Consider the following 13,403-nt stretch of genomic DNA (forward strand, 5'->3'; position numbering starts at 1 on the left):
AAGAAAACCTGTAACGACAAAAACTTCCCCTGGGGGGTACTCACCTCCGTAGGGGAAGCCTCCGGATCCTATTGAGGCTTCTCCCGTCCTCCTGTGTCACACGGCGGTCTCGCTGTGCCCCTCCGAACAGCGGGGATGTAAATATTTACCTTCCTGGCTCCAGCGCAGGCGCAGTATCGGCTCTCCGCTCTGAGATAGGCGAAAATAGCCGATCGCCGACGGGCCGCTCTACTGCGCAGGCACAAGTCTCCTGTTCCTGCGTAGTAGAGCGGACCCGACAGAGATCGGCTATTTCCGCCTATCTCCATGCTGAGAGCCGCAACAGCGCCCCCGCTGGAGCCAGGAAGGTAAATATAGCAAGACTTGTCAGGCTTCTCGAGCCAGGATTGCCGGAGACTTCGGTGGAGCCAGCGCTGGACTGCCTGCAGCTACAGGGGAGGGGGAAGCCTCATTGGGACCCTGAGGCTTCCCCCTACCGAGGTGAGTACCCCCCAGGGAAACTTTTATTTGTTACAGGTTCTCTTTAAGACATTTGAAGCATCTTTAAACTTTGATGTCAGCCAGCAACCCTGTATATTCCTCTGGGAATTTCAGGTTATTCAAGGCTTTTAAACAATACAAACCTTAAAGAGAACCAGAGATGAAGCACCCTCTTGTATTTTACCTTATAAATCAGTGGGAACATGACAGTAAGCACCTAATCTGCTCTTTGTTTCATTGTTCTCTGTTTAAAGAGTAACTGTCAGGCTGCAGAAGCTAATTTAAACCTCTATTCTCCTGTGTTAAACAGTTTAGAAGGAAGCCCAAAAGCAATTAGTGAAGATAAAAATCTCAGTTACCTTTGATGTGTGCTTATCAGCAAGTCTGTTATTCTTAAGAAGACTCAAGCCGCATACCATACTGCAAAGCATTCTGGGGCTCTCCCCTCGGCTGCTAATGAGACGTTACAGCAGCTTGTAATCGCGTAGCACTGATAAATCTCAGGCAGAGTACACTGCAGGAGTCAGCTATTGTTCCTAGCCACATGGCTCATTAATATTCACTGCACACTGTGTTGTTCAAGTACAAGCTTATCTGTGATCAGGAAGCAGGCAGGACATGACGACACATTTGACAGAAAAACATGTAGCCTGCCATGAGCTGTCAGGAGCATCTATCTCTGCATATACTATATACAAATTCTGTGAAATCCAAACGTGGACAGTGAAATGTATATGTAATGTAAGTACAGCCAATCTTTAGCTACTGATATATGTGTTTATTTTCTCTGAGACCTTATACCTAACAGCTCCTCTTTAATCTGACTGTTATCACCTCTGATAAGAATCCCCGACTGAGCACTCAGTCTAGCTTTGCTACGGAAAGATTATAGCCGAGTCTGTCTTCTCTGGTGTCTTTTCAAGCCCAAGCCTGCCCCCTTGTGGCTCTGCTATAATGACTCAGCTATAATTATTCCCTGCAAAGCCAGACTGAATGCTCAGTCTGGGATTCTTATCACAGCTGATAACAGACACTTTTAGCAGTGAGGGTGAAACAGAGAGCATGGTAAGTGTTTTCTCTAATGTTCTTACTAATATATATGGTAAAATACACAAGGGTGCTTCGTCTCTGGTTCCCTTTAAAGAGCAGAATGTGTTGATAAAGGGAAGGTTTCAGCGCTGCATAACATGTTGGCACTTCATAAATACAATAAATAAATAAGGTATTGAAACTAGCACACAGACAAGGCTAGAAACTTGTCAGTCTACTTTCAGCGGCTTCTGGGAGGTGAGGTGTGTTAGGACTGGGGAGGCTATAGTGTGGCAGTGTGGGGACACAGAGGCGTGTCATGGGGCAGAGAACACGCCTCTTTGTCCCCATCTGCCCCACCCTGCACCGCCCCGGGTTCTTTCACCAGCACATTATCCAGCCACCACTGCTAAGGAAAGAGGCAGCTGCAGCTCTGTATGCCCGGCAGCAGGAGGAGGAGCTGGGCGGTAGATACCTGATTCCTGATGAGGTCTCTGGCATGGCAATACTCGCAGGTCACATAGGCCAGGGGACAGGCCTGCTCATGCTCCTGTGGATGGAGAAAAGAGAAGGTGTAACAGTTACAATCGCAAAGAATACTTTTAACAAATCACGTACCGTAATCTTTCATGTGACTGAAAATAACTCGCTCTCTACTGGGGATGAGATTCCAAATATAACAGAGCCCTGACACCTGAAGGAGTGAGCTCACTCTGGTCACTGCCACTGGCCGCTGCACTCCACGTCTCGCCCCACATCACTCCGATACCTCCTCCTTCACAGCAGGGAGGAGGAAGTATCAGAGGGATGGAACGCTTAGGGGAGGATAAGGGTGAGATAAAGAGGCCCTGTAGTGACATATAGTAGAATGCAGTAAAGAGGCCCTGTAGTGACATATAGCAGAATGCAGTAAAGAGGCCCTGTAGTGACATATAGTAGAATGCAGTAAAGAGGCCCTTTAGTGACATATAGTAGAATGCAGTAAAGAGGCCCTGTAGTGACATATAGTAGAATGCAGTAAAGAGGCCCTGTAGTGACATATAGCAGAATGCAGTAAAGAGGCCCTGTAGTGACATATAGTAGAATGCAGTAAAGAGGCCCTGTAGTGACATATAGCAGAATGCAGTAAAGAGGCCCTGTAGTGACATGTAGCAGAATGCAGTAAAGAGGCCCTGTAGTGACATATAGCAGGATGCAGTACAGAGGCCCTGTAGTGACATATAGCAGAATGCAGTAAAGAGGCCCTGTAGTGACATATAGCAGAATGCAGTAAAGAGGCCCTGTAGTGACATATAGCAGAATGCAGTAAAGAGGCCCTGTAGTGACATATAGCAGAATGCAGTAAAGAGGCCCTGTAGTGACATATAGCAGAATGCGGTAAAGAGGCCCTGTAGTGACATAGCAGAATGCAGTAAAGAGGCCCTGTAGTGACATATAGCAGAATGCGGTAAAGAGGCCCTGTAGGGACATATAGTAGAATGCAGTAAAGAGGCCCTGTAGTGACATATAGCAGAATGCAGTAAAGAGGCCCTGTAGTGACATATAGCAGAATGCAGTAAAGAGGCCCTGTAGTGACATATAGCAGAATGCAGTAAAGAGGCCCTGCAGTGACATATAGCAGAATGCAGTAAAGAGGTCCTGTAGTGACATATAGCAGAATGCAGTATAGAGGCCCTGTAGTGACATATAGCAGAATGCAGTAAAGAGGCCCTGTAGTGACATATAGCAGAATGCAGTAAAGAGGCCCTGTGGTGACATATAGCAGAATGCAGTAAAGAGGCCCTGTGGTGACATATAGCAGAATGCAGTAAACAGGCCCTGTAGGGACATATAGCAGAATGCAGTAAAGAGGCCCTGTAGTGACATATAGCAGAATGCAGTAAAGAGGCCCTGTAGTGACATATAGCAGAATGCAGTAAAGAGGCCCTGTAGTGACATATAGTAGAATGCAGTAAAGAGGCCCTGTAGTGACATATAGCAGAATGCAGTAAAGAGGCCCTGTAGTGACATATAGTAGAATGCAGTAAAGAGGCCCTGTAGTGACATATAGTAGAATGCAGTAAAGAGGCCCTGTAGTGACATATAGCAGAATGCAGTAAAGAGGCCCTGTAGTGACATATAGCAGAATGCAGTAAAGGGGCCTTGTAGTTACATATAGCAGAATGCAGTAAAGAGGCCCTGTAGTGACATATAGCAGAATGCAGTAAAGAGGCCCTGTAGTGACATGTAGCAGAATGCAGTAAAGAGGCCCTGTAGTGACATATAGTAGAATGCAGTAAAGAGGCCCTGTAGTGACATATAGCAGAATGCAGTAAAGAGGCCCTGTAGTGACATATAGTAGAATGCAGTAAAGAGGCCCTGTAGTGACATATAGTAGAATGCAGTAAAGAGGCCCTGTAGTGACATATAGCAGAATGCAGTAAAGAGGCCCTGTAGTGACATATAGTAGAATGCAGTAAAGAGGCCCTGTAGTGACATATAGCAGAATGCAGTAAAGAGGCCCTGTAGTGACATACAGCAGAATGCAGTAAAGAGGCCCTGTAGTGACATATAGCAGAATGCAGTATAGAGGCCCTGTCATGACATATAGTAGAATGCAGTAAAGAGGCCCTGTAGTGACATATAGCAGAATGTAGTAAAGAGGCCCTGCAGTGACATATAGTAGAATGCAGTAAAGAGGCCCTGTAGTGACATATAGTAGAATGCAGTAAAGAGGCCCTGTAGTGACATATAGCAAATGCAGTAAAGAGGCCCTGTAGTGACATATAGCAGAATGCAGTAAAGAGGCCCTGTAGTGACATTCATATAGCAGAATGCAGTAAAGAGGCCCTGTAGTGACATATAGCAGAATGCAGTAAAGAGGCCCTGTAGTGACATATAGCAGAATGCAGTAAAGAGATCATGTAGTGACATATAGCAGAATGCAGTAAAGAGGCCCTGTAATGACCTATAGCAGAATGCAGTAAAGAGGCCCTGTAGTGACATATAGCAGAATGCAGTAAAGAGGCCCTGCAGTGACATATAGTAGAATGCAGTAAAGAGGCCCTGTAGTGACATATAGTAGAATGCAGTAAAGAGGCTCTGTAGTGACATATAGTAGAATGCAGTAAAGAGGCCCTGTAGTGACATATAGCAGAATGCAGTAAAGAGGCCCTGTAGTGACATTCATATAGCAGAATGCAGTAAAGAGGCCCTGTAGTGACATATAGCAGAATGCAGTAAAGAGGCCCTGTAGTGACATATAGCAGAATGCAGTAAAGAGATTCTGTAGTGACATATAGCAGAATGCAGTAAAGAGGCCCTGTAATGACATATAGCAGAATGCAGTAAAGAGGCCCTGTAGTGACATATAGCAGAATGCAGTAAAGAGGCCCTGCAGTGACATATAGTAGAATGCAGTAAAGAGGCCCTGTAGTGACATATAGTAGAATGCAGTAAAGAGGCCCTGTAGTGACATATAGTAGAATGCAGTAAAGAGGCCCTGTAGTGACATATAGCAGAATGCAGTAAAGAGGCCCTGTAGTGACATATAGCATAATGCAGTAAAGGGGCCTTGTAGTGACATATAGCAAAATGCAGTAAAGAGGCCCTGTAGTGACATATAGCAGAATGCAGTAAAGAGGCCCTGTAGTGACATTCATATAGCAGAATGCAGTAAAGAGGCCCTGTAGTGACATATAGCAGAATGCAGTAAAGAGGCCCTGTAGTGACATATAGCAGAATGCAGTAAAGAGGCCCTGTAGTGGCATTCATATAGCAGAATGCAGTAAAGAGGCCCTGTAGTGACATATAGCAGAATGCAGTAAAGAGGCCCTGTAGTGACATATAGCAGAATGCAGTAAAGAGATCCTGTAGTGACATATAGCAGAATGCAGTAAAGAGGCCCTGTAATGACATATAGCAGAATGCAGTAAAGAGGCCCTGTAGTGACATATAGCAGAATGCAGTAAAGAGGCCCTGTAGTGACATATAGCAGAATGCAGTAAAGAGGCCCTGTAGTGACATTCATATAGCAGAATGCAGTAAAGAGGCCCTGTAGTGACATATAGCAGAATGCAGTAAAGAGGCCCTGTAGTGACATATAGCAGAATGCAGTAAAGAGATCCTGTAGTGACATATAGCAGAATGCAGTAAAGAGGCCCTGTAATGACATATAGCAGAATGCAGTAAAGAGGCCCTGTAGTGACATATAGCAGAATGCAGTAAAGAGGCCCTGCAGTGACATATAGTAGAATGCAGTAAAGAGGCCCTGTAGTGACATATAGTAGAATGCAGTAAAGAGGCCCTGTAGTGACATATAGTAGAATGCAGTAAAGAGGCCCTGTAGTGACATATAGCAGAATGCAGTAAAGAGGCCCTGTAGTGACATTCATATAGCAGAATGCAGTAAAGAGGCCCTGTAGTGACATATAGCAGAATGCAGTAAAGAGGCCCTGTAGTGACATATAGCAGAATGCAGTAAAGAGGCCCTGCAGTGACATATAGTAGAATGCAGTAAAGAGGCCCTGTAGTGACATATAGTAGAATGCAGTAAAGAGGCCCTGTAGTGACATATAGCAAATGCAGTAAAAAGGCCCTGTAGTGACATATAGCAGAATGCAGTAAAGAGGCCCTGTAGTGACATTCATATAGCAGAATGCAGTAAAGAGGCCCTGTAGTGACATATAGCAGAATGCAGTAAAGAGGCCCTGTAGTGACATATAGCAGAATGCAGTAAAGAGATCCTGTAGTGACATATAGCAGAATGCAGTAAAGAGGCCCTGTAATGACATATAGCAGAATGCAGTAAAGAGGCCCTGTAGTGACATATAGCAGAATGCAGTAAAGAGGCCCTGCAGTGACATATAGTAGAATGCAGTAAAGAGGCCCTGTAGTGACATATAGTAGAATGCAGTAAAGAGGCCCTGTAGTGACATATAGCAGAATGCAGTAAAGAGGCCCTGTAGTGACATATAGCATAATGCAGTAAAGGGGCCTTGTAGTGACATATAGCACAATGCAGTAAAGAGGCCCTGTAGTGACATACAGCAGAATGCAGTAAAGAGGCCCTGTAGTGACATTCATATAGCAGAATGCAGCAAAGGGGACCTGTACTGACATATAGTAGAATTCCGCAGAGATCACCTGCCAGGACTAAAGAGGTCACCACCAGTGATAAATATCAGAATATATATCAGGATGAGGAAAGATTTGACAATGGGTAAACACTGACTAAATCATCTATAAATGAATATTTATAAGCCCACCCCAAGCCCCCAAACCAGCAGTTTTCCTTCTGGAGTCAGTTCAACAGGTTCTGACACAAAGAGCTGCACAGGACTGGGAAATACATCTGTCTGGGGCTCAGTATGCAAATATCCTCAGGTGACTCATCATTAGGGATGGTCAGTAAGATGCCAACGATTGTGAAGTGATGTGTGATGGCAGCTATACTCACCTCCTTCTCCTCGTAGGGCATGGGCATGTGACAGTTCTCACAGCACACCTCCCTCCTCGGACACTCCACCACTATGTGCTGCTGCAGCTGGCTCCTCTGGAAGAGCTGCTGGCACTGCCGACACTCCAGGCTGGCAAACTCACAAAGCGCTTGGTGGCGCTGCAAAGAGAAACACAGACTATTATGTATTTATATAGCACTGACATCTCCTGCAGCACATTACAGAGTACATAGTCATGTCACTGACTGTCCTCAGAGGAGCTCACACTCTAATCCTACCATAGTCATAGTCTAATGTCCTACCATATTATTATTATGTATTTATATAGCACTGACATCTTCTGCAGCACATTACAGAGTACATAGTCATGTCACTGACTGTCCTCAGAGGTGCTCACACTCTAATCCTACCATAGTCATAGTCTAATGTCCTACCATATTATTATTACGTATGTATATAGCACTGACATCTTCTGCAGCACATTACAGAGTACATAGTCATGTCACTGACTGTCCTCAGAGGAGCTCAAAATCTAATCCTACCATAGTCATAGTCTAATGTCCTACCATATTATTATTATGTATTTATATAGCACTGACATCTTCTGCAGCACATTACAGAGTACATAGTCATGTCACTGACTGTCCTCAGAGGAGCTCACAATCTAATCCTACCATAGTCCTAGTCTAATGCCCTACCATATTATTATTATGTATTTATATAGCACTGACATCTTCTGCAGCACATTACAGAGTACATAGTCATGTCACTGACTGTCCTCAGAGGTGCTCACACTCTAATCCTACCATAGTCATAGTCTGATGTCCTACCATATTATTATTACGTATGTATATAGCACTGACATCTTCTGCAGCACATTACAGAGTACATAGTCATGTCACTGACTGTCCTCAGAGGAGCTCACACTCTAATCCTACCATAGTCATAGTCTAATGTCCTACCATATTATTATTATGTATTTATATAGCACTGACATCTTCTGCAGCACATTACAGAGTACATAGTCATGTCACTGATTGTCCTCAGAGGAGCTCACACTCTAATCCTACCATAGTCATAGTCTGATGTCCTACCATATTATTATTATGTATTTATATAGCACTGACATCTTCTGCAGCACATTACAGAGTAAATAGTCATGTCACTGACTGTCCTCAAAGGAGCTCACACTCTAATCCTACCATAGTCATAGTGTAATGTCCTACCATATTATTATTATGTATGTATATAGCACTGACATCTTCTGCAGCACATTACAGAGTACATAGCCATGTCACTGACTGTCCTCAAAGGAGCTCACACTCTAATCCTACCATAGTCCTAGTCTAATGTCCTACCATATTATTATTATGTATTTATATAGCACTGACATCTCCTGCAGCACTGTACAGAGTACATAGTCATGTCACTGACTGTCCTCAAAGGAGCTCACACTCTAATCCTACCATAGTCCTAGTCTAATGTCCTACCATATTATTATTATGTATTTATATAGCACTGACATCTCCTGCAGCACTGTACAGAGTACATAGTCATGTCACTGACTGTCCTCAAAGGAGCTCACACTCTAATCCTACCATAGTCCTAGTCTAATGCACTGCCATATTAATAACAAAATTGCTGGATTAAGACCTAGCAGGGCCCTAGGAAAGTAAAAAACTTTTGGCCCCTGTGAGGTATTCACCATATTTCATAATGCTGCACAATAGCATAGTGGTTAGCGCTCTTGCCTTGCAGCGCTTAGTCCCCGGTTCAAATCCCAGCAAGGTCAACATCTACAAGGAGTTTGTATGTTCTCCCCGTGTCTGTGTGGGTTTCCTCCGGGTACTCCTGTTTCCTCCCACATCCCAAAAACATACAGATAAGTTAATTGGCTTCCTCTGAAATTGGCCCTAGACTATGATACATACACTACACAATACATACATAGACATAAGACTCTGGTAGGGATTAGATAGTGAGCCCCTCAGAGGGACAGTTAGTGACAAGACAATATATACCCTGTACAGCGCTAGGGAAGATGTCGGCGCTATATAAATACTAAAGAATAATAAAGGAATACGTCATTACATATATCGGCCACAATGTCACAATCTGCTATGCCAGTAGAGAATTAGCTTAGCTTTCAGCCAGCATTGAAGAATGCAAGAAACACTTATTCCAGCAGCCTGTTTAACAAGCCATAAATATCAGCTTAAAGGAAACCTGAGAGCTGGAATCAGAAAGAATCTATACTTACCCAGGCCTTCCTCCAGCCACATGAGCACCACTGCTTCCTTCGCCGCTCTCCCGGGTGGCTCCGTTCGGCTGCAACCAGTCCCGGTAATCTGACTCAGTCGTGTCAGTCGGGGTCTAATGCGCTGGCGGCCAAGCATGCACAGAAGACCCCAACTGACGCTACTGAGCCAGTTACTGGGGCTGATACCAGGCGAACGGAGCCACCCGGGAGGACAGTGAGGGACGCAGTGGTGCTCATGGGGCTGGAGGAAGCCCCATGTAAGTATAAATTATAATTCCTGCTCTCTGGTACACTGTAAGATAAACCAGGGTCTATTGGAAGGAAGCTGTCTCCACCATTCACACCTCGCTCCAGAGCTAAGAGAAACAGATCTTATCTGATAATATCCTCCAAACAGCTGTGCTACAAAGGACAGATAAACTGACTGTAACCCTGAAGCTCCTATCTTTTCCATATTTTCTTCATAATTGCTGGGTTAGGAATCTAATAGGCGGCCCATCTCTGCAGAAGTCGTTGGGCTCAATCTGGCACCCGTTCTGGGAAGTCTCCAGACAAACCGGACTTTCAGAATCTGGAGTTGGAAGTAACTGAATATAAACATGCAATCCATTTCTCATTGTGACCTACGGGCACCGAGAGACGGGCAAAGCAGGAATTCGGTCAAAATCTCTCTCCTAGAAGGGAGGGGGGGGGGACGGGACTGCCCCCTGTTCCAATTACACAAGGCTGGACTTTTGCGTGTCATAACCACGCCCGGCTGGAGACGTGCATACAACCCAGGGACACACTTGGTCCATTGTCCTTGTTCATCATCTGCTGTCCGATTCCATCAATCAGCAGGCCAGCAACTGGTCAAAATGATAATTTCAGCACAAAGACTACCGTGTTTCCCCAAATTTAAGATCTCCCCCAAAAATAAGACCTACCATACATTTTGAGTATGCTCGAAATATAAGACCTCCCCCTAATATAAGACCTAGTGGCAGACCTGCTCACCTGCCCAATCCCTTTACCTCCCCCTGCTCTTGCTCCTGGCCCCCTCCTTGAAGTCCGCAACCCTCTGCTGGTTACTCCTGGAATAATTAACACTGCAGATTAGCGGCGACTTTCGGTGAAAGCAGCTACGGTAATGTATCCAGTAACAGCGCCGCCCTATAAAGGAAGTGATCTCTGTTTACTTCCTATCAGCGCTGTTACTGGATACATCCCTGTAGCTGCTTTCACCGCAAGTCACCACTAATCTGCGGTGTGAATTATCCTAGGCATAATCAGCAGAGGGTTCTGGACTTTAAGGAGGGGGCCAGTAGCAAGAGCAGGGGAGGTAAAGGTAATGGGCGGGCTTGTGGGGGGAATCTAGCTATTGTATACACCAAAGGGGATCTGGCTACCACCATAAAATATAAGACCTCCCCGAAAATAAGACCTAGCACAACTTTTGAAAGACAAATTAATATAAGACAGGGTCTTATTTTCAGGGAAACACGGGTATCAGTATTTTGAACTCAGGCATTCTATAGGTAGTCCTCAGTTAACAAATGAGATAGGGACTGTAGGTTCGTTCTTAACCTGAATCTGTTCTTAAGTCGGAACATTGTGCCATCTCTGCCCTCTGTACCTCCTCTGTGGCCCCCTTCTGTGTCACCTCTTCCCTCTGTACCTGTTTATACAAGTTTAAAAGCCATTTTTTCTTTGATTTTTTTTTTTTTTAAATCGTTTTACTCAAAAACTACAAGTCCAATTTGAAAGAAAATTTTGGGGGCTGTTCCCATGGAAACAGATAATCCATGCCGTTCTTATCGGCGGGTTGTTCGTAAGTTGGGCGTTCGTGAGTCGAGGACTACCTGTTCTTCTTTACTCATCCTTTTCTGCTCAGTGAACCAATCTGTTGAACGGTTTCTATTTCCTTCTGGTCATGGTGTCCTTATCTTTTTTTTTTTCACATTAAAAGCTTTATTTGAAAACATACTGAAGTAGAAATAACAGAAACAGTATCAAAAAAAGAATGCATTGTTAACCTCTTGAGGACCAGAGGTTGTTTATACCCCTAGTGAACAGGCCATTTTTTACAATTCAGCACTTCGCAGCTTTAACAGCTTATTGCACAGCCATACAACTTAGCACCCAAATTAATTTAACCCCCTTTTCTTGTCACAAATAGGGCTTTCTTTAGGTGCTATTTGATTGCTGCTGCGATTTTTAATTTTCTTTTAAATCAATAAAAATAAAAAGCAATTTTTTTTTTTTATTTTCTTCTCTCCCCGCTAAATTTCCCGTAGACTACGATCCATACACCACATAATCCATACATAGACATATGGCTATGGCAGGGATTAGATTGTGAGCCCCTCCGTTGGTGACAAGGCTGGCCTGTGTACAGCACTGCGAGTTTGCAGTGCTATATACATAATTTCCCCTTGTATATTTGTAAAACAGCCAGATCATGGGCTGGCAGGCTGATCACTGTGGCTGGCACGGTTTGTTTACGGGCGCTCGCACTCCTGCCAGCTCCCGTCTAATCTCGCTTATCGTGAGATGACGCCATTTGGTGTTAGGCGGTCCTGCGAGTGCCATTCTGCGGCCATCTTGCATTAGGTGGTCGCAGAGTGGTTAAATACAAAAACAGATATGTTTAGCAGACATAGTTCCAAGTTTTTGCATATTTCATAAAGTCTTGGTCAGTGAAATATAAGTAGAAGAGAGCCAGTATACAGTAAGTCATACTTACTGGCCATGCCTGAAATTGTATCACAATAATAGTGCCCTTTACTTATGTGAAATAGGAAGTTTTTTTTTGTATGCATTCTGAGATAAGCTTATTACTGTATTAAAAAAACTATATCCCAAGATCCCGCTGGCGCTGCACAGTTCCTGCAGTTAGGAGACGGCACCCAGACCAGGTAAAAATAAAATAAAACTTGGGGACCTATTTAAGAAAGAAAAATGGGTTTACATGCGTTTTGTTTTTTGTGCACACTGCCAAATGGAAAGTAAAAACGGATCTGATCAACGATCGATCGGATCAGTTTTCACCCAGTTTGCCGTTAAATACATACCTAATGCTCTTTTGCAGCCGGCGGTAGAGGCATCCTCTTCTTCCGCTGTGACTACATAGCGCGTCATGTGAAGAAGACGACGGAAGCCTCTACCGCCGACTTCAAAAGAGCATTAGGTATTTTTTTTACCCGCCCGCCGCACCCTCCCCTCACCCCCCCCCCCCCCCCCCCCCCCCATCGCCCACATCCCCTGTGGAACGGTCCGTTTCTTCACTAGTGTGAAGAAACGTTCCGCTTTCCATTGCCCCAATGTTGCAGCATTTTTTGTCCGGTTCAGTTCCGCTGGGGAGAACGGTCCGGAAAATTAGGGCCTGTAGCATTTTTTAGGTCTGGTATCCGTACCAACGGAGGCATGTGAACGGTCCAATAGGTTAACATTGGATCCTTTCACATCCGTTCCTTTTGTACAGTATACGTTCCGCAAAAAAAAAAACCTCAGATGTGAAGCGGGCCTTAGAGTATTTGCATTTCCTCGCTACCCACAACATTGCTGGCGCTGGGATTTAGGAGTGGCGGATTCAGATTCCTACGAGAGGTCATTCATCGGAGTTTTTAGAATCTCTCCACACCCTCCGCTCACCTCCAGGTTCCTCAGCTCCATCTTGCTGACGCATCCCTCACTGGGGCATCTCACCATGAGGGAGAGGATCTCTCGCTTGGCGAAGTTATCCGGGAACAGCTGATTCTCCAGGAGGAGGTCGTTGTCCACGGGGCACTTCGGTCCGGCGTCCCTGAAACAGAGAACAAGGCAGAACTTTAACTCACAGGAAAAGCTTCCAGTCCAGCATCCAGAGTGGCCAGGCTATCACCTGCAATGATTATCCAGAACCTGCTGTACACAAGTCCTCTGTCAGGCAGTCTGGTCTGAAAGAGGAACTTTAGCAAATAGAAGAGAGACCAAGAAAAGATTGATAACTGCCATGTCATTTGTTCATATTATTTGATCCACAGTGAGCCTGCAGGTCCTCATCTCTACTACTGGCAGATAAGAAAAAAAAAAAACTAGACAGCACCAACCACCATTATCTATAACACAACAATGTGATAGGCTAAAAGGTTGGTATTTTTAGATATATATACGCACGGAGGGAGATGGTGGTTGCTTGGCAGTTGGAATTGTTGCAACGAGGTTCACATAGACAC

General features: G+C 44.7%; 1 protein-coding gene across 4 annotated transcripts in view; it reads right to left on the minus strand.

Moving 5' to 3' along the window:
- TRAF6 (TNF receptor associated factor 6) overlaps positions 1-13,403 on the minus strand; it is a 60,205-nt gene that overhangs the window by 7,608 nt on the left and 39,194 nt on the right. For all 4 annotated transcript variants that reach the window (XM_068261359.1, XM_068261360.1, XM_068261361.1 and 1 more), the window contains exons 3-5: positions 12,841-12,991; positions 6,947-7,105; positions 1,985-2,059 (exon numbers count right to left, since the gene is read on the minus strand). In XM_068261359.1, coding sequence (XP_068117460.1) covers positions 1,985-2,059; positions 6,947-7,105; positions 12,841-12,991 — 385 coding nt within the window. The remainder of the gene's footprint in view (positions 1-1,984; positions 2,060-6,946; positions 7,106-12,840; positions 12,992-13,403) is intronic.

The sequence above is a fragment of the Hyperolius riggenbachi genome, chromosome 11 (assembly GCF_040937935.1).
Source record: "Hyperolius riggenbachi isolate aHypRig1 chromosome 11, aHypRig1.pri, whole genome shotgun sequence".
Classification (NCBI taxonomy): Eukaryota; Metazoa; Chordata; class Amphibia; order Anura; family Hyperoliidae; genus Hyperolius; species Hyperolius riggenbachi.